This window comes from Dermacentor variabilis, chromosome 2 (genome assembly GCF_050947875.1).
Source record: "Dermacentor variabilis isolate Ectoservices chromosome 2, ASM5094787v1, whole genome shotgun sequence".
Classification (NCBI taxonomy): Eukaryota; Metazoa; Arthropoda; class Arachnida; order Ixodida; family Ixodidae; genus Dermacentor; species Dermacentor variabilis.
The window spans coordinates 41462868-41485113 of NC_134569.1; the positions used below are offsets into that span (position 1 = coordinate 41462868).

Genomic DNA, 22246 nt, shown 5'->3' on the forward strand with positions numbered 1-22246 from the left:
GGTTAACTAGTGCTTGCTCTATGTTGTTTATTACATACTTTTTCTAGATGTAAACAATGTGTGCAGCAAATTTTTGTAGAGACACACCCCCACGATATTATGCTGACTTCATGACACTTCGATCAAGGCTAAGCTTGCACTGAATACGACAGCTTTCTTGATCTGAAAGACTTGCCTCGGACCGGCGATATTTGTAGGAAGGTATGTGCTCTAGTTTAGCATGCACTTAAAGCTATGGCTTTAGGACCTACTTTCCGACAGAAACATTGAATAATTTGCCGACATTGACATTGCTAGCACAGTGAAGCAAGCGTCGTTTTGTTCTGTCTGTAATAACGGCTTGATATAGGCGGTCGTTGAATGCGCCAAAGGCCTCTGAGCATTGGTCCTGATTTAACTATAAAATCGGAAAAATGCCCGCACGTGCACGTTTGTCTCTCGGGCAGCACGCTGTATCATGCCTCGTTGACGGCCTTTCCTCTCTTGCATAAGTTTCCAATGAAAGTCCAAGGCCGTTTCATCGAGTGACGGCGACCACAGCCGGTCGTGACGGCAAGGCCCATATATGACTTGTGTCAGTAGGTAGTACGTGAGGTGATAACAGCGTTTGGCCCGGATTTGTGGCTTCTACCGAAATGTCAAGAAGTAACACGGCGTTTTACACTACTGAGACATCTCTTCTTCGACTTAGTTCAGCTTTGAATCTCCTACCACACCCATATATTTGGTGATTGCTGACTTTGAGAGCACCAGGCAGTTTCCTCAATATGCCGATACAGCTGTTCTTCAGCACCTTTCACTAATAGATTGGGTGACTTGGGCAGGCCTTAGTGTGACTGAAACTGCAGTGAACATCTACAAAATTCTTTTAGAAGACAGTGCATTTCAATTGCTGACATGTGTAAGTGGTATTAATGTCCCGTAAATACTTCGTACTGCTTGTTTTCCGAAAATTCAAAAAGACTCGGCTACCATTTTAGTTGCGACAGATTGTTTTTCACTTGCTAAACTCGTGTTTCCGTTTTCATCTATTTGTGGCATCAATATTACGTCTTGCTTTCGAGTAAGGACAGCCATTAGAAACAGTGTTATAACTATAATCATTATAGTGATGTCTATTCTGGCTACAAGAATACACAATATTGTCTTGATGCACAAAGCTGTTCCTTTCCATTTAATTCCTGTAATACCCCGTTCACAGTGTACTTTTGATTGCGATTAAGCTTAATCGAGATTGAAAGATACCTGTACGATAGTGGTATTACACTATGTATAGTCATTGGCCTTTGAGTGACTCCGCTAAGGTTATGTACTTCGATTTAAGTGCATTAAATAATCCGAAGTGGTCAAAATAATGCACCCATCTCCTCTATGGCACCCCTCATAAGCTACAGTTTCTAGACATTAAACCCCACAATTTAATATGCATGAATGTTTATTGTTAAGACAAGTGTTGTGTAAATGGTTGTAGTGGTAATTCACTGGATATAGTAAATGTTGTGTGCTTTAGGAATAAACTACAATATCCATAGTGTGGATTGCAGAAAATGAAAATGACATGCACAGTTTTACTCTGTCACCTGGCAGAAATAGCCATGTCTGTCACATTATGTAGGCATTATGTGGTAATGCAGGCATGCCATAAGCTTTTTGAGTGCAACATATAATACTGGATGGTAAATATATGCAAGAGGTCATCAACCTCAAGGAAAGCATAAGTAAGTGGTTGAACTTTATTCAAAGAGGAAACTTTATGTTGGGGAAAATGAATAAGTTTAGGAATTAAGGCACAGAAAGATATATGCTGTGATCAGAAATTACGCTTGTTAAGCATTTTGCATTTGCACTTTGTTAAATGAACAGACCTGTTGTGATCGGCAGTTTCTTTCCCTGCTGTCACCAGGACAGTTCGACATTTTATTTACTGATCTAGCTTTATAGTTTTTGTCAGGAAAATGTAATCGAAGGACAGATTGTAAGCTCACTTAGTTTAAGAAAGCTTACTCTCCTATCTCATTTGTGTATTTTTGGCAGATCATGTCTGCTATTTTATAAGAAATGTTAACCCTTTAAGTGCTTTATTATTCTGGCAAAAAGAGACCTTATTCTGCATCTTTTATTATTGCATATTTTAAAGCTTCTCTTTTTCCAAAACACTTCTAAAGTGTCTCCAACCAATTTACTTCATATTTTATGCATGCAAATCTCATTTTGCCTCTTGGTTTTGTCTTTGGCACAAATGGTATTGTTAGAAGCGAGCAAACTGCTTTATTTGACAGTGCTTTAAAGTCAAATGTTCTCTGAAGCAAAGTTTGGCATCAAAGAAAGTTTTTCACCCATTCTTCCTCTGCTATGGCAATTCACAGAGTGTGTGAAATTTCATGAAACATGGACTGGCATGCAGAGCTTGGCACAGGACTTGCACCATGCCCTGATTTCCTTTCAAAACCTCCTGCCAAAAGACATCCAGAGAGCATGGTTTCAAACACGCAGTCCTTTGAGTGCTGACAGAGCCCTACCATCTGTGTAGTTGAACACAAAGACTGCAATAAACATGGCCTTACAACACCGAAAAAATGCAGCACTGAGTGCATTAAACACAGCCTTAGAGCATTGGCACATTGAGACCATCAAAGTAGTAAAAGAAAAACTAAGTGGATGCTTTCCATTAGTCCAATTCACTTCGAAAACGGGAATATTGTCATGGACGAGCTGTGCCTCTTCAAAGCAAAACTTACCAGCAAGTCGTTGACAAGCTAGGCTGGAATAGCAGGTAACAGTAGGCTGACAAAATGCAATGCTGGTTCCAGAAAATAGTATGTATTATGGAGGGCATGAAGTCCTTGGTGTTTACAGAAGTGTCTAATTGATATATGCAAATTGCAGTGTTCTGACGAAAAACATAATTTTAAAAACTATAATGGCTGGCCACAGCTGCGAAAGAATTACTTATCTACAAGTACTCATTTTATGTGTTTACAGGGCCCATATTTTATTTGTTCTTTATCTAACTCTGATGATGCCAGGCTGTTGCTATCATTGGGATTCATTGCACTCCTTGTTATGGATGATGAGTGAAAAAAGTTATTGTTACACAATAAGTTGAAATTGGAGTACATGATGGAGCCCAATCAAAGTTATAACGTATGTTTCGTTGCAGACTATTCTTTTTTGGTAGTTTGGTGGGTCAGAGAAGGGGGGGGGGGGGTGTAGTGGCTTGAATTTTGAATGTATATCCTGAAACAAACTTTCTAGCAACTTCAGTGTTTACTGTTCACTGCTTTCTAAACTGTAAAAGAAGGAACAGAAGTGATTCTGCAATACAGTTTATCATGCTTCAAGCAAGGCTGGACAAAAAGTCAAATCAAAGCAAACCATTGCTTCAATGGCTCTCTCTCTCAAATGCAGCACTTAAGCTGTGCTGTTAGCATTTTAGCAGGAGCCTGCATTTTGACAAGCTTAAAGTTATCCTTGATTACATTTATTAACTTTATTATATATTGCTTCGTGCTGGTACTTTTCTCCGGTTAATTTCAGAGCTGCAACTAATGGCTGTTCAGTTCTGACAGGCTATTTCAATCGGTTTCTGGGTTCGTAATACTTGTTACCAGCACAAAATCAAATGGTACAAAATGTGGCTTATACCACAGATAGACACAAATAATTCACCACGAGACTGCATTAATAGCATGCATTTGCATCTTATTATACCATGGATTGTTTTCTCATACGCTTTGTAGGTTGCAGTCCACTGTTAAAGGGAATACTATGTGTGGCTCTCACATTGCTGGCACTGCACTAGTGTGTGCAAAGGTGCCAGCACCACAAGCCATCTGCAGCAGAGTCCATAAATTGAATTTAGAGTTAGCAGAGGGAGAGATTCCCACATGCTGTGCACTCGTGTTCCGTTTATCAGTATATTAAATTGTACACTGCCATGTTGTACATGGGCAAACAAAGTTTTTGTCATGTCTCAAACAAGGTCTTCAAAAGAGGAGGCCTTAAAGGTACCCAGTACTGACAGGACATCTTTCATTTAACATATCTTTTTTCTGAACTCAACACGGAAAAATGTTGCCAAGTATCAGAAAGGCTTACATAATTTACAACAGTATCTTTTGTTTTTCTGGACCAGTTTCAGTTTTCGTACACGGAAGGTGGATGTATCATGGCGCCACAATACTTTGTTCCTGTGATAACTGGGGCTGCTAAGTGCAAGTGCAGCTAGTATGAACGTGCACAGCACTCATGTTCATATTTAAGCAATGGCACCACACCTAGCCTTATTTCTACAAGCCTACGAACTTTGCTCTGTGTTATGACGTCTCATGATGTTGATGATGATGATAAGGTTGTATATCGAGTTCAACTTTTATTGTCGGGTTAGAATATCTTATGGGTGTTTCCCAGCCTTCATACTTACTGAGTGTCATATCTTTATGTGTAGGAGCTATGTGATAGTTTGCTTCTACAAATTCAAAAATATGTGTCAGCGATCTTTTGACACAAGCTAAGCCTTGGCAATCTTCTTGTTTGTATAGGAGCATGGTGTGTAATGATTTTATTGCACATCATAGCCATGATGATCAAATGTTCAGTGTTTTAATCTGTCCATGATGCCAGGATTCAGGTGCAGATTTGCCGGTAGCCGTAAATTTTTCACTATCAATACCACATAACAGCTTAACTTTGAAAGCGTATATGATTGGCGGAAATGTTGGTTAAATGCAAACTATGTCCCCAGCATTTCTTTTTCAATGTAAGAATAACACAAAGGTAAACATTCGGCACATCTTTGCCTTGTTGGGGACCTGACGAAATGTCAGGTTCTTAAAATAAATTTTGGTTGGAGTTGAACTTTGTCTTGCATGATCCAACAACAGGGAATTAGCAAGCTATTGCCCACACTGACCGGCTGATGCTCTACCATGAACCGCAACCACCCAATTCCTTCTGTACTGCTTCACATTTCATGGGCGGGAGGGGGGGGGGGGTGATCTGTGAAAAGGGAGTGGCGGCACCAGTGGACCTCCAAGTGCCGTACTTCACAGATTATAAGTGGCACCTTTGTATAAATTGCACTCGTCCCTTTACACAAGTTTAGAACAAAAAATTTGTACAGGCATATAATACTTCGCTATATTAAAGGGGTCCTGAAACACTTTCTGAATATAGTAAGAAAACATTGCCGATCTGTTAATAAGGCTCCTGTGAATATGTGAGCCAAATATTATAGCACTGCATGCAGCAGGGGACTTACAATCCCATGTCAAAAGCAGTAAAAAATTGCTTGCTCTCGCCTTAGCAATGTCGTCATGCAGCGTCATCACAAGCAGCTGGACCTACAACAACTGATGGATCATTTTGTGATAGCAAGACCATTCTCAGTAGCAAAATTGTTGCTCATTTTAGTTCAATAAATAAAAAAATATATTTGTCTGCAATCTCAAAAATGCTGAAAAACAATTTCATCTTGGTATTGTCAGTCTTGACATGGCAGTTGCACATTGCTGTGTCTGCTGTGCTTGCCCTCTGAGATGAAAAGAGTAGCGTATATACCGCGGCCGCCATGGGGTATAACCACGAAGCTACTGGCATTCAACCTTTTGGGTGGGGTCAGCAGGGCATTGTTCCCTTTCACGTCTTTGCCATCTCCCCTCTGTATCTTCCAGTACACCAGTTGAAAGAAAGGAAACAAAGCTGCTGATCAGTCTGATAACTATGTGTAACTTTGCTTGTGCTTAAAGGATTAAACAAATTTTGGGGGAGGAGATTCATGAGGCAATAAAATTTAATAGTAATATTCTATTATTGGTTACAAAGGTGTTTCAGGGCCCCTTTAACTCCATCTGCAAAATGAAATGATACAAGCATGTACCCTTATGACAAAATGCTGAACTTACAGGGCACTAAATTTCCACGAACTAAATTTGCGTTAGCCAAAAATTCGAACAGCAAACAATTATCCAGCACTCATCATAGGCAAAGTAAAACAATGTTTATTGCACTTCACTCAAAGCCACCAAAGGCCTTGTCCACCGATCCACCGTAAAAATGCGTGAGCCACTTCGGCCGGCAACATCGCTAGGTAACTGTCAGCCTGAAGAAGCCTGAAGAGACATATAAAAAACAAAAACAAAATGGTGACTGGAAGCTGGAAGCACTGGTAAGAGGCATACCCTGGTTGTCATAACGTTACAGTAAGAAATTGTGACATCCTTTAGGTATTTATTGCATCAGTTCTGTAGGTTTAACCTTTTGTTTAAAGGGCCCCTCACTAGGTCTGGCCATATTGAGCTGACAAGCGTAGTGCATACATTTTGCGCTCATGATTGTGTCTGCTAAGAATTACATCATTAAGTGCCATGGAAAGAGCAGAAATTTCAAGCTAAGCACTGTTTGCACTTCTCCTCACATGCGCCGCGCTCCAAGATGGGTGGACATCAGCAACTGCACCTACGTACATGTATATGTTGTGACGTCACTCGTAGGCACACATGCCACTTCGAGAATTATTCAAGGCAACATCAGTTATTTGTGTAATCTGTTTCTTCAATGGACGAATGAAAGTGTAGAGAAATAATAAACACAAAAACCGAATGTCTTCGTGTTTTTGTTTTACTTTGCTCTGCATCAAGAGACACATACTTCCGTTTCATCTGCTTGTTCCCACGTTGTGCAGTCGTGCGCACTGGGAGCGAAACCATGTCATTTTCCAACATGCTGCAGCGCACGATCGTGCTCTGATTTGCTTACATCTGCTTTAGTGTTAGTGTAACACTGACTTCTACTGCTAGTCGAGTGTTCTCATGCACAGTGCGCAAAATGAGACAAATGGAACAACTTGCATTTGCGACCGTCAGCGTAAGTGCACTGTGTAGCAAAAAATGAGAGAAAAAAAGGCGGAGCCTGTGACGTACCTGTCGCACGATCCTCCAGCTCCGGTATGGGAGAACGCAGGGAAGAAATTTTGGTTGTGGAGGCTAGATGTTACAAGTGGAGAGAGTGTCCTTGTTGGCGGTGACGCTCGCCTCCTGAAATCATGGGTTTGCGGCACTGAAAAAAAGGGAAGCTGAAGAGTGTCGAATTCAATAAGACACTCGTATACGGATGCGGGTAACCTTATAAACCATGCATGTAAAATTTTGGGGGAATTTTTCACTTAGGAGCGACGTAATCGTCGGTTAAAATTGCGCTGTAGCTCCGCCCCCCGTCGAGCGCCGCATGCTGCTGCTGACGCTGATGATGCGAACGGAGACCGGTAACCGCGGCGTAGTGACGTCAGCACTGGTGTTCCGTTTCTTCGCAGTCTCCGCGATCATGCCTGACCATGCTTATTTCTGCGTGCATGCCGTCCTAATCTGCTTCGCTCGACCCTACATTCCTTTGTGTATATAAAGTGGTAATTGACGTGCGCAGCATCAATTGAACTCGTAGGCTGATCATGCTGGCGTTCTGTGCAGCCTACGATTGCACGAACACCAGCAATCGTGACGATGTTCCCGTGTTCCATTAGTTCCCGCAAGACAAGAAGCTTTCAGCTAAGTGGGAGGCTGCTGTGAAGCGAAACAACTTCAAGCGCTCAAGAACAACAGTGCCGTGCTCTAACCACTTCCGTGATGACGATTACTACCAGAGTTTATCAATAATGCGTGCTTTGGGTTTTCCTTCGCGCTGAACGGAAGGTGCATGTTTATCTCCCGCCCTTGACGCAGGTTTCATCACCAAGCGCCACGAATTTTCTATTCGCACATGTGTTGTGAAACAGCCTGCATGCAGCTACCATAGCGCAGTGTAAGTGTAAAGTTTGCATGTGTTGGAAAGCCAGCTCACGCCAGGACGCTGCGTTCTCGCTTCTGTCGCACACATAGAGAAACCGACCATCTCACGTAGCCGACGGAATTTGCCGGTTACGAGTAGCGTGCGGATGGCGCACTGATGAAGGTTCTATACTACACATGCTACAACAGCAGGTAAGCTTTTCCCGTGTTTAAGCAGTCTGTGTAGATTGCTGACAGCTTTGGGGCAGTGCACAAGTGCCGAAGATCGCATCACCGCTTACATTCTACGAGGAGGCATGCAGGAACGTAACACTACAGTTGCTTGCCCGGAAACGTACTCACTGGATCGCTGAATGCAGCTTAGCAAAAAACATACTTGCCAAAGAACATTTCCAACACAAGGAGATGCTAACACTTCACCTTCGCTCTCGTGGAAAGCACTGCTTGCACCAGCATTTTTGCTTCTTGGAGAGGCTGGCTCTTCGCAATTGACTCGTACATGTAGGGAGTAAAGTATAAACCCCATACAAGTGATCTTGCACGTGACAAGCGAGGCGATGGCTGCCATGTTCACTCGTCGCCTACAAGCTGAACTCCACGCGAGCGACGGCTTTGAGCGACGACTTCCCAGTATGGGGGCAGCAATATGCGCGCCGAAACTAGCGTGACGCGTGCTTTATCAAGTCAAGTTGATGTATTTTACTGTAAAAAGGAGCATAAAATATTTCTGAAGGTCTTGCACAAGGTTCTTATTCTTGCACGTGTAAAATTCAATAGTTTGCACGTTCCGTGCGACAAACAGTAGTATTTGAGTTATGTACGCCCAGTTTCGGCTTCGCACTATTGGCTAGTCGCTCATAGCACTTCCGGGCGACGAGTTCTAGATTTCTAGAAATGAGTGGTCGAGTGACAACACTGAGCATTCTGTTCAAGCGACTGCCTGTTTTGTCGCTCGAAGCCGTCGCCGTCGCGCGCAAAATCGCTCTCGTGGGGTCTGGACTTAACGCCGAACTCCTCAGAGAAACGCAAGCTCTCGAAATTTTTCATGACCGTCTCAGCAAAACAGCACCAAACTACCTTGCACCGTGCTTCATGTGTAGCGGCACCAGTCGGTCCGGACAAACGCCATTGTTGACGTCACGAGGCACCCGACGAATCACTGGCGGAAACGAGGCACGCGAGCTGCCCCAAGTCTGCTGCTGCACTTTTCGTCGAAATAACTCAGTTTGCGCTTTCTTTCGGTCAATTTCGATGCGATATTCGAATTCAGAGGGTTGAAAACTACGACGTACTGCTCTTCACTCATTTTTTTCTGGAAAAGCTTTCAGCTTCCCTTTATGAACCAATTTGAAAAATTCTTGTGGTATAATGCTCTCAAAAGGGCACATAACAAATTCCAGCGTATAACCGAATTTTGCTATGTGGTCTGGTGAGGGGCCCTTTAAGAAAAACTAAACTATAAAAACAGACTAGCGTGACTTCCAATCATGGAGACACTTATATTACAGAGGCCATGCTGGCGGCCTTTACTACTGCTACCCTAATGCTGCTGTTGCACTGTTCAGACGGCGACACCTAGGAGCTAACATCTGTCTACCAGTGGTCTTTCTGGTGTTAATACAACATTCAATTTCTTTCAGAATGCTGCCACAGGTGGTTTCTTGTACTCGCAAAAACAAACAAAAAATTGCGTATTGGCTGCGCCAGCACACACGGTTTTATGCATATATACAAGTTGCACCGTTGTATAAGATGGACTGCCGAAACTCTTGCAAAATAACGCTGGGAAATATGGTCGTTAGGAGGATGACCAAGAGATGGTGCAAGTGTTGCACAAGGGACTGTAGTTGCTGGACGGGGCATAGGGTGGCAGCATTTGGGCTGGCAGGCACGACGTTTGTTCTGTGTGGAGACGGATAGAGCTCCGGAGCAATACATGGAGCTGGATAATAAATAGTGGAAGCCGAAATGTAGGCTTGTCGGCAATCCTGACAGTATTGTGCGATTCCTCTGTTAGTGGCAGATTACATGAGCCTATTTCTGCTATTTCCTCTCCATTTGTTGTCATGTTGCATTATCAGCATATACACAGGATGTCTGCGGATGATAATCTAAGTAGTGCTTCTGTGTTATACTTTGTTCCTGTGGTGCATCTGTCTTCACACTTTGCATTGTGTCAAGTCAGATTTTCTGCTAGAAAATTTCATAATTCCAGCACACTGTGTTACTTCTCCTTCCTCCTCACCATTTAACTTATTTTATTTTGTGCAGATGTCTATGGATGAGAGGTATGTCCAGAACATCTGGGGTCTCCTGCGAAACGCTATCCAGGAGATACAGAAGAAGAACAACAGTGGGTTGAGCTTTGAGGAGCTGTATCGCAATGCATACACCATGGTGTTGCACAAACACGGAGAGCGCCTCTACACAGGACTGAGGGAGGTGGTTACGGAGCATCTAGTGAACAAGGTTTGTGCCTGAAAAAACTTCCATTCTTTGTATTGCGCATGTAATGCTCCCCCGATATGCTTTATACGAAACGCGCCTGCTGCACAAAACTATTGCATTTTGTTTTGGTACATCTCAAAGAATTTTTAAGAACCAGGTTGTAGTTTATCTTTTTTTTTTTTTTTATGATACCCTCGGGGCCAAAGGCATTACAGAGGGGAGTGGTGTTAATATACAATCAAAACATAAAAGACAAATGCAATATTTGCTCACAATACAGTGTTAGCTACATCATTGAAAAAAATATATAGCACAATAACATGAGAAACCAACATTTACAAAGACCCTGTTTATACATTGTTAGCTAGAAAATTCTGGAAGTGTTAGTTCTCATTGATAGCATCAGACAGCATCAGAAGGAAGGCGATTCTAGTCGCGACTAGTCCTGGGCAGAAAAGAGTGAAAGAAATGCTTAGTGTTGCAAATGTCAATTCCAACTTTGGTCGATGCGATGGGATCGGTAACGTGGCCTAGAGATAAATTGGTCGCGCAGCACAGTATGGTAATACAACTTATGAAAAAGAGTTAGTGGGGAAATTCGGTGGCGCGCAGACAGGGAAGGATGGGAGGGCAAGATTAGACTTCATGGCAGTAACACTAGCGGTTCGATTGTACTTGCACAGAATAAACCTTACGGAGTTATTTTGAAGCAGTTCTAGTGCCGTTACAAGTTTATCCTGACTTGGATCCCGTATCGAGCATGCGTATTCTAGCTTGGAACGTATTAGTGTTTTGTACAGCAATAGTTTAAGTGACAATGGCGCTCTAAGGAAGTTGCGACGTAAGTAACCTAACATGTGGTTTGCATTGCTAATTATGTGTTTGGTGTGAAGGTTCCAGGTTAAGTTAGTGGTAATGTGAATGCCAAGGTATTTGTACAAGGTGACTGATTCTAATTGAATATTGTTAAGGTAAAAAGGAGATGTGGAGGTCTTCGTGCGAGAAATATTTCTTGGATAGTTGTATCTCTGAAAGGGAATCTAAAGACAAAAATGATTTTTTACCTTAGTAAGTTAACCTTCTGCAATACCAATAAAGCCACTCATACAGTAAGAGGAGGCTTGGTAATACAGAAAAGGCACAAAAACGAGACGTGTGATGTCACCATCTTGAAGGTCCCACACCAACTCACAGTAATGTCATGGATTTTTACCATGTCTGCTAGGTTAGTCAATTATTTATTGGTGAAAAAGGGCTACGTTGTGTTTAATGGAGCCAAGGAGTGAGCATGGGAGGCTTTGAAGAGTTTAAATGAGCCAGCATGATCCTAATGCAAAAAAGGTACTTTGAAATCTATGACATCACACAGGCGTACTGGCATTGGGTTTTCAGTACGAAAAAAAAGAAAAAAATGAAACTCTGACCTTCATTTTCTCGTCTAGTAATCAACCCATTATCATGATAATAACAATGGAGTTTTCAGGCAATACTTTGTCACTCTACACTGATTTAGTGTTTTGCTTAGTGTTCCATTAAGGTATCGTAATACCCTTTTTGTCCTTTGAATTTGGGTCCCAAACAACAATATGCAGCTTCATCTGAAGCGTAGCCCTTAAAAAGGTTTGGCCACCATTGCTAAATAAAAATTCTACAGAAGGGTGCAGCACATCCATATTGTGGTTATAAGATTGCACATGCGTTCACTGATTCAGCAGTATGCTATAAAAAAGAAACTAGCAAATAATCCACTTTTTAGGAAATTATTACATGCAACCCTCAAATTGTGCGCTTGTTTTAAGTCACAGTTCAGAGTATGTTTTGCCATGTCAGTACATCGCTGTATGTGCTGTCTGTAACCTCATATACCAGTTCTATTCGACAATGTATGTTCAGGTAAGAATAATACAGCAATATCATCAATATGCTGCAGGCTCAATATGCATCATTTCCACTTTCAGGTTCGGGCAGATGTCTTAGCCTCCCTGCACAACAACTTCCTCCAAACACTAAATCAAGCCTGGAATGATCATCAAACAAGTATGGTCATGATCAGGGACATTCTCATGTACATGGCAAGTTTTCATCATGTTTTTGTTCATGTAGTATGTGTATTGCTTTGGGACATTAAACCCCAAACAAGTATAAAAGCTACATAATGAATTACTGTTTTCAAAACAGAAAACAATACATCATTTTTGTTTCCAGTTTTGTAGTTGTGACAATATATTAAGGAATTTTTTCTCTTAACCTCTTGTGTATGAGTATTTCAGTACTGCTTTGTGCCAGAACGTTTGCACTGTGTGTATTATCAGAGTTTGGTTTGCTCTCTATGATTATGAAAGTTTCACATATTGAAAAGCATTCCAGGAAGGAGTACAAAAAATTTGACTAAATAGAAGCTGAATAGTATAGGTGAGGTCAGGATTGCCTGGCATTGCTGTAATTATCCTCTTCTTGCCTTGGTTTTTGCTGTCAGGTCATTCTGGGGTATAATGTCCTGATAAAGTGCTAAGCAGATGCTGTTGACAGGCTGGATATTTAAAAAATGCAGCCAAGCAAAGTGATCATGATCATTTTGCGAGCACCTAAGCAACTTGCATTATTTCTTGCAGCCGTTTATTTGAGCTGGTTTAACTTGCTAAATGTTCCTGAAGGAAATTACTTTTGAGAGACTGGTGGCTTTCTCACATTGTTGCAGGATCGCGTGTATGTACAGCAGAACAATGTGGACAACGTGTACAACCTAGGCCTGATCATCTTCCGGGACCAGGTGGTGCGGTATGGCAACATCCGGGACCACCTCCGGGACACACTCCTTGGCATGGTCCAGCAGGAACGCAAAGGAGAAGTAGTTGATAGGTGTGTGCCCACTGTCCCTTGTTCGTCTTTATCACTTCGGCTACAGTCTTATTGATGAACTGCAGCATGTGTGATATCATATATTACTACAGGCCGCAGTTGCTTTGTGGCAGTTGTGCTGTGCTATTATAATAGCACAAGTCCTTGTGTTGTTAACACTAAAAAAAAGAAGTTCGACAGTGGGGTCTTTCATAAGATACAGAGGGCTGCTACATTTGAATTGACTGGGTTCTTCACGTCCCCAAGGCAATGCAGTAAATATGGGAGACAGCATAGCCGAGAGCTAAAAATTAATTTTGACCACATGAGGTTCTTAAATGTCTACCCAATGCTCATGCATGATTGTTTCTGCGTGGTGTCCCTTTGGAATGCAGCCACCATGGCCAGGATGTAACCTTGTCTTTAGCAGAACACCATAGCATCCGAGCCACCGTGGCAGCCCTGCTTCCAAATTAACGTTCTTTTTGCCTTTTGATGTGCACCCCCCTCCCCCTCCCTATTGGTTCAAATGCAACATTTAAATCTCTTCAAGTCTCAAAAGCAGCTGGAGAAAACTTTTTTTGTGCGTGTGTCTGTGAGCGTGCCACTTGATTCCAATGTGTTCTGCATAGCGTCACAATGGACGCTCTTTCATAAGGGTTCATTTATAGTTAGCTTCAAGTGGGGACGAGGAAATGATTTCATGGCAAAAGGTTAAGAAAGTATGCTGAATGCGGGAATGCAGCGAGTCTGTACTGACATCGTTCTGTGCCTTAATAGCAAAAGAACAAAAGGGCATACCACAAATCTTTGTGTGTCAGCATCTGTGGCTATGCAGCACTATGCAGGATACAGCATAAAAAGAGTTGTCTTTGTGTTTAGCTAGCTAATGCAAGAAGTGTAGGGAAGTATCGTTCAGTTCAGTGGAATTTTATATTGTTTGATTGACCTTCCATTGCAGTCTTTGTGTCTTGAATTTAGCATGGCTGTTGGAATGATCATTTTTCAATGACACAGCTGGGAACAGAAGACATGCTATTTTTCAGGCTAGCCATCAAGAACGCATGCCAAATGCTTGTGCACTTGGGCATTGATTCAAGGTCAGTTTATGAGGAAGACTTCGAGCGGCCCTTCCTGGCCCAATCGGCAGAATTCTATATGGTAAGCTGATTTCCCTTTCTTGCGAGTGTGTTCATTAGACCTCATGTTATGCCAATTAACATCCAGATGAATGACTAAAAGTTATACCTCCAAGCTTTGCATCTGCTTTGCATTTTCACGACAGCAGTACACAGTTATGCTTGCATTCAGTGTGTGTTTTTCATGGCACTTTGACAATGTGCGGCATACTATATTGGTACAGTCGAACCCGACTATATCGAACCCATTTACATCGAATTGTTCTATATATAGAACAATTTCTGGACACGGTATAGCTACAATGAGTATATATAGCAAAAATTACGCTTACATCGAGCAAAAAAAGCAGCGACTCCCGATATATCGAACATCAAGTGGCAGAAAGTGCCCCCGGAAGTTGGCTTTCCCTCGCGGTGGCGGGAAAACCCGGCGGCACAGCACCATCCAACCGCTCTCCCTACCGTGACCGCCCTGCCTCGGACAAGCCGCCGACACCCCCCTGCAAAAAATTATCCTGGCCCGCCCGCAGCGCTTGCTCAGACAGCCAATCAGAGGCTCTTGTGCCCTCGTGCAAGATGGCGGAAGTGCGAGTTGTCTCGCTGCTTTCCTGGTTCATTGTGTGTGCACCTTGTAGGCCTTCTCCCGCAGTGTTGCCGTGATAAAGCGGCAGAATTCGCCTTTCGTCGTGAAGCTCGAAATCGTAAATAGGATCGATTGTGGTGAGAAATCGGATGTCCCCGCAGCATACAAGATTCCGAGGAGCACTCTCAGCACGATCTTGAAGGGGGAGATTACGGCTTAAGCCTGTTTCACATGCAAGCGATTGAGCGAATTGAGCGAACAGCGGCGCGGTGCTGTGAAGCTTTTCGCGAGGTTTCGTTTCACATGCATTGCCGCCGCGCGTTTTCCACCGCTGCGAATATCAGTGTTGCTGGCAAAAGATGGGACTTTCAGCCAGTTTCGGTAGTTTGCGACTACCAATATAAGTATGTCTTTGTCCCTGCCGCTCAAATCATTATTTTATAAATACATATCCTGCGCTTAGCAATTATCAATTTGTTGAAAAGCTCTCTTGGCATGTCGCCCGTACCACGTGTAGCAAGTAAATAAACATCCTCCTATGCGCAGGCTTTCCCGCACTAGTCCTCCACTGGTCACGTGTCGAGACGGGCCATTCGGAAGCGGTGCTGCCGCTCTGCCGCTGCGATGAAATTCCAACTTGCCCGAACCTTGCCGCTCCCGCCGCTAGTGCCACCGCCGCCGCTCGAAACAGATTTCTGCGGCGTGCCGGCAGGATTCGCGAGCATTTTCGCTTGCATGTGAAACAGGCGTAAAGCGGCCAACCTCGCGACTCGGTGCCTGTGACGCCCGACTAGTACGCACGGCCGTGTGCGAGTGGTTCATCCGAAATTGCTTCAGCCGTGCTGACTTTCGCGTGCTCGGTGATGACTAAATTCTGATGAATGCGACGAGGCTGTTGCCAATGTTGCTGAAGTTCGGAGCGAGCTGTCAGAATTTCCGGAAGCTATTGACGAATCAACGGTGGACAAGTTTGTGAATGCAAATGATGGTATCATGACTACAGGAGAGCCCGAAAACGAAGACTACATTGCCTACATCGAACCGAGCACAGGTGAAAGTGGGCACAATGAGGAAAGCAACGACGGTCCTTTGCCTACTTCCTCCGAAGTGATTGGTGCGCTCGCACTATTCAGTGCTTCTGCGCAAATGCAGAAGGTTGCGGCCTCAGCTGCTCCGACGCTTTAGACAATGTGGAAAAGTGAATGCGTCGCAGGCAGCGAAATTGCCCAAGCAGAAGGAAATGCAGGACTACTTCGTGCGAAACTAAGCTAGTTTCACCAATAAAGTGATTTTATAAATGGTATGTGCTTTTATGACATCCAATTATTTAGCAGGCTTATATCGAATTATGCTCTATATTGAACTGATAGGCTTTTTTTGCAAGTTCGATATAGCCAGGTTCGACTGTATCAAGCATGTTAATCTAGCTCAAAATACACAACTGTTGGGAAATCTGGAGTAGGTGCTATGAAAGATAAGTATGAGGCCAATTACATCTCTATTAATGAGTTTTCTATGCTGCCGGCATTGTAAAGCATAATGAAACTACCTTCTGTCTCTTGAAATCTTTCTGGCCTGCTAATTTACTTGGATGTCTTTCTTGTCAGTTTTATGTTTGAATATTTACTGGTTGGGTGACCCCAGCCTGGCAGAATGAAGACTGTCATTTGAATTCCAGCACACGCACCCATTTTCCGTAACGAAAAAGGTTCTCTCGATTGTAACGAGCACCTGTTTGCCGTGACCTCAAGAAAGAAAAGTCCTTTACAGTACTGCGCACCTCATGCTTTCATACAGAAATACAATTTTCTCTCATTTGGAAAAACTAATGTTTACTCCCAATGCACTAAAGTTGCGATAACTAAAAAAAGTTGCAGTCTCACCAAAATGGCGAAGCATCGATTGCGATAGCAAATTAGTAGACAGCTATATGAAGTAAGGATAGTAGTTTTACCGGCTGTATAAACTTGAAAACATTCGCCTACTAACCTAATTAAGAAGCATGGTGTCACGCGTGCACAGCCAAGCATGAGCACATCTTACTCAGTGACCGTGGAAACTCGCTATCAAAATGCTGAAGTGAGAAACTGCGGTAGCAGGAGCGACTGAATTTTTGACCTTCGTGCTGCCTCTCACTTCAATGTGAACTAAGCCATAAGAACACAGTGCGGTGCACCTAGGCGAGTGGGCTGTCCTCACTGCAGATTGCTTTCAAGATAAGCCTGCGCGGCTGCGCCTTACACAGCAGCAGCCGCAGTAAAACGCCTCTCTTTCTGTTAGCGCCAGTCCCGCATGCAAGTTTCGTAAACTCTTAACGCCCGTGACGTGGCCCAATTTCCGACCTTCTCCGCCCACTTGATCACTTGCCTTTTAATTGCGGCATCATGATGAACTTGGTGTTCTTTGCACTCGGCACTTCCATGCTGATGGAGAAAATGCAGAAAATGGAAAGACGGATCGTGGACTAACCTAAGCCAAGGCCATGTCTACAGTGTTCTAGAATGACTGTATTCTAGTACACTCTAGCCACGCCTAAGCACACATTCTACAGCACATGGCGGAAGCTACAGCAGCTAGGCTCGAAGCATGTACGAGGTGGCCATCTTAAAAAACCGATGGTGATATGGTAACACAGATTTAGGGTTGTACTCAATTCTAATGCACATGCAATTTTTGTGGACTCGTTTTATCTGGGAAAAAAAGTACACATCCCAGGGTTCTACTAGGAAACATAAATACCCAAGAAAGTGGATGAGGAAACGGCGCTGTGGTAGCCCAATTGGTAGAGCATCGCACATGAAATGCAAAGGTTGTGGGATCTTTCCCCACCTGCGGCAGGTTGTTTTTTCATCCTCTTTCATTTCCAATCACTTATCGTTTCTTTATTTCATTTATTAAGCACAAGTAATTTACCCTATGTTGTCCTTGGTGTCTGTGTTTGTTGGCTTCTTATGATATAACATAAAAAATGAAATTCCAAAAAATTTGTGTTACAAAAAAAAAGAAGCGAGACTGTCACGACCTTCAGCACACATTTAGCTATGCAGTCAATACTCAACAAGCCTTCTATTACGTTTTTTAAGCTCCCCAGGCCCTCCAGAAAGTTTGAGGGAGAAAAATTCTGCTCAATAAAATTCAATAGAATATTCTCAAGTATCACCCTGAAACTTTTATGGCAGCATCAGGGAGATATTCTGAACACTTGTGCCAATTTTCATCAATATCCGTGAAGAAATAAGGAAGTTGATTTTCGAAGCCACGTCCCCGCTTTACTTAAGCATCGTTCTTCCATTTAAGCAAATTTGTCACAAATTTTCTTGCCACTTAAATTAAGCAAGTGAAATAGCCGGAAGGTGCAGTAATGTCGCATAGCACAGAAGCTCCTGAAGACTGCATTCACCATGGATTTGCTGCTAAGTTTGGATAGTGTGCTACTATCTCAAAGTTAATTTCTCTTATATGACTTAACCTAACCTGAGGCAGTGAGCTAGATAGTTATTATTTCTTTCCTCTTAATGCGAATGTGCACGCATGCAGGCGGAGAGCCAAAAGTTTCTGACGGAGAATAGCGCATGCGTGTACATCAAGAAAGTGGAGCAGCGTATCAATGAAGAGGCGGAACGGGCAAAGCACTACCTGGACGAGTTCACCGAGGAGCTTATTGTGCAGGTGGTTGAAAAGGAGCTGATCACCAACCACATGAAGACAATTGTTGAGGTAACCTCCTGCCGCACTCAGTCTGCTTTGTACTTTCTTATGTGCTGATTGACAAGGCTCAGCTGAATTTTGAAGTTTCCCTCCCTCCTTTTATTATTTTATTTTGAAAGAGAAGGAAAGGAAATCATGTTAATTGTGAGATGATCTTTCTGTGTCAGGAAGATGTTACCACAAGCTGCAGCTGTTACTTCAAGGGTGCAAGTAATTGCTATGGCTACAGCTATTTGTTGGAAAAATTTATATCAGGAATATCACTTTTGATTCGACGTGATTGACTGAGCCAGCCATTGGGATGCTCATTGCTTCAGCGAAGCATTGCACACAAGCAAAAGCATCCCTGAAAAGTGATCAGTCAAGCATGTAGTTTTTTTTTAGATAGGGTGAGTATAATGATCATCAGCTGCCAGTGCAGATCTTGTGTGTTGCATGCATTGGTTGAATTAGGTAGCTTGAATGAGCATTGGTCAATGGCATTGGCAGTACCAGTGTGATGGTTGTTAAATTGGAAAGCTACAATTTCACTTGCGGCATGTTAACTGAACAGGTGTTTCGGAGTATTCAAAGGCATCCTACCATTTTGTCATTGAAATAGCTTTTGAGCTAAAACTTTGGGCTAGCAGTGTTGTTGTACTTGCAGATCATCAGTGGGCCTCTTCGATTTTTGAAGCTCTGGCAGCCAGACGGCAGTCAGCTAGTTCAGGTCCCGATAGAAGGTCATGTGGGCTCGTACCCAAGACAACCCGAAGCTGCCTGAAGTTTGCAAAATCGAATGCCGGGGCAACTGGTTGCGGGATAAATGTAAACATGCTACCAGGATGACAGCACCCGGCGAGGCCGGCGCGCGCTCAGCATAGTTGGCCTGTGTTGGCAGCTTGAAAGTATATACACAGTTAAACCTCGATATAATAAACCAATGTAACAAAATCCTCGATATGACGAAGTATTTAACTTTTCATAACCTCTTGTCCATAGAACACCATGCAATTAGAACCTCAATACAACGAAGTGTTTGTATACGATTTGAATATAATGACATTTCGCTTCCGCAGCAGAGAAATGCCGTGACAAGTGAAAACTTCTGCGGACACAGAGGGTCAAATGATTGATTAAATTACAAGTGGCTGCTAACAAACGCACCTCTCAAATTGTGTGCGGCGTGACAAGAGTGACCGTCGAAGTGAAGCCGCATCATGTTCCATATAAAGTCCAAGTGCGACAAGATCCTATCGTGCCCCGTGCACTTTGTGCTTTAGGTGCAAGTGAAAGTGTGTAAAGGTGAGAAAAAAGATGGTAGAAGGGAGCTCGCAGTTATGCGATCAAAGGCATGTGAGGGGTGGGGGTGGGAGAAAAGTTAAGTTGGAAATTTCTGGCGCGCATCAGGGCTATGGTTGCACATGGCTTTTCGCGCGGCGAAGCGCAAACGCAACCGTGCACCCTGCTTTAGAGATAATGTGCCGCGTGTGCAAAGAGTGGGCATGCCAAGACTGCGTGGCATCATGTAAGCTGTCTTCTTGGGTGTTTAGTATTGAAGGTTGCGTGATCTCGAGTTGTGGTGACCCGTTTGTTGGAACGTGAGGCAGACGAAGCAATCGCTCCCTGGTGCCGGCGACACTATCAACTGCAGGGTGGAGTGCCCACGAAAGCGTGGCTGGCTTCGCTTAATTTGTACCGCCTATGTGAAGATATCGTCGACGTGGCATGAAACCATATAATTCGTTGCCACTTCCCAAATTCATCAAAATAAATTTTCTCATTCAAATTCGCTCATTCTCATAAGACGGAATGATGCTTTAGAACCTTAGAAAGATAACGCTAGAAGTAAGGAAATTCGAAGGTGACCATAGCCATGCAGTTGGCTGAGCGAGGTGAAAGCCCTCAAGCACCTGCGTTGCAATCCGTCAAGTCCCCACAGAGATAGTGGCAAGTGCCCATCACTTCTTTTAGTTGTCTCCTAGCCAGAGAACTTCCAGAGAGCAGCCAGACCAAAATCGTCCTGGCTGGTTCTGGCACCCAATCGTCCAGCCAAAGCAAAACTAATGCCCGGTGGAAGTTCATGGCATGGTGGGTAGGGTAACCCGAAAAAGCAAAAGCACTTTGGCTGGCTCTGGCAGCCCGCGGTAGCCAGAAGTGAAAAATCGAAAAGGCCCACTGAAGATAAAAAATATTGTCTCTATTTTATCTCACTGTAGTACATTTATCCTCCCTACTTCCCAATAGATGGAGAACTCTGGTGTTGTGCATATGCTCAAGAATCAGAAGACAGAGGGTAAGATATTTATTGTGTAATTCTTGGTGCATGTGTGATGTGTTTGTTTTCATAGTTCTCGGAAGCCTGTGGATTTAATAAGTCGGTTTGTCATGGCATTGTAAGTACTAGAAGAACTGTCAAACCTTGCATGGCAGCTGGTTCGTAGGACATATTAGACACTAGTGTGCTGTTGTTGTTTAAGTAGCAAAAATTTCAGATAATTAGTTGGCAGCAAGCACCTGAAGCCTAGTATTATCCTTTCCTGTGCACTCAAATTGGCAGCACACAGGGCCTATACCAGAGGGAGTGCATTTTATGATAAAATCAATCCTCAGAACAGCGAACCTTCAGTTAGTGAAATTTGTGATTTAGCAATCTTTTATTTCCAGATCTTAGTTTCATTGATTGCCACATATGTTTTTGCACGATTTAGCTGAATAATTTTCAACTTGCCAAAGTCTACAAGCGTCATGTGCATGTACCTTTAGCTTTTACAAAAAGCAAAATAAAAGAAGGACATCATGTGAGAGGGAATTCAGCATTTGCATGCTACATTTCTCGTGCTAATGTCTGTAAGCAATCACAAATGCCCACTGTCAAGCAGTGGACGGAATGCACCACTTTGTCATCTGCAGGGGTGGGACTCCTGCGCCAAACACAGAAAATTAACTGAAAATGCACCACGATGAGCCAGAATGGCTTCGGCATGTGTGCTCCGGCGATGGCTGCAAGCAGCGAGTGTGTTTGTTCTCTGAAAAAGAGTGCAGCTGTTCACAATCCGCACACCTCACGATGGTGCCTCCCACAGTTTTTTTGTAATTTTCGTGCTTATAACGCTGGACTTTTCAGCGCTTCTGGCTAGTGGCCAGTGTTCACAGCCACTCCCAGCAGTTATCACTGCCGTCAGGATGGCCAGAGCAGCCACAGTTAGAGTGCACTAGAATAGGTTTGGGGGGCGGGGGGGGCTGAGTGGCACAGTGCTCCCTATCTGAGGGGCAAAAAAACTAAGTAAGCTGAGGGTGCTGCGAGCGAATGGGGAGGTGCGCGCTGCCGTGGGTTCAGCGGGCAGCTGTCTTTCTCCCGACTGATATAAGTAAAGCTATTCCAATCTGTTTTTGTACCCATGTGGGCAAGGCCTGAGCCAATTTGATCTATCATGAAGTTCTAATGGCAGCTTTTTGGGAAAAAAATAATAATAAACTGGGATAGTTTTACGTTATAATACCAGCCCAGGGTTGATTGTGGCGCTCTGGGTCTGCGGGGACATATGGTGACCCAGAAATTATGTCACTGCGTTGATTGGACTGTGTAATTTCCGAAAGTTTTCCACTATCACCATGAGGTCGGCGTAGCAATATGTAGTCCAATCATAGTGCGACCAATGTTTTTGGCTTTGCAGGAAAGCATGTGCCGTGCCACCACTCGACCCATTCTTCCATATCCTAATATGCTATAGCTACAAAGTGCGCTTCTAATGCCCCGCGTTCTGATT

General features: G+C 43.4%; 1 protein-coding gene across 1 annotated transcript in view; it reads left to right on the top strand.

The window, feature by feature from the left end:
* Cul3 (cullin 3) overlaps positions 1–22246 on the top strand; it is a 49283-nt gene that overhangs the window by 627 nt on the left and 26410 nt on the right. The window contains exons 2-7 of the mRNA XM_075680226.1: positions 10053–10250; positions 12188–12301; positions 12928–13088; positions 14114–14228; positions 18327–18506; positions 20724–20772. Coding sequence (XP_075536341.1) covers positions 10053–10250; positions 12188–12301; positions 12928–13088; positions 14114–14228; positions 18327–18506; positions 20724–20772 — 817 coding nt within the window. The remainder of the gene's footprint in view (positions 1–10052; positions 10251–12187; positions 12302–12927; positions 13089–14113; positions 14229–18326; positions 18507–20723; positions 20773–22246) is intronic.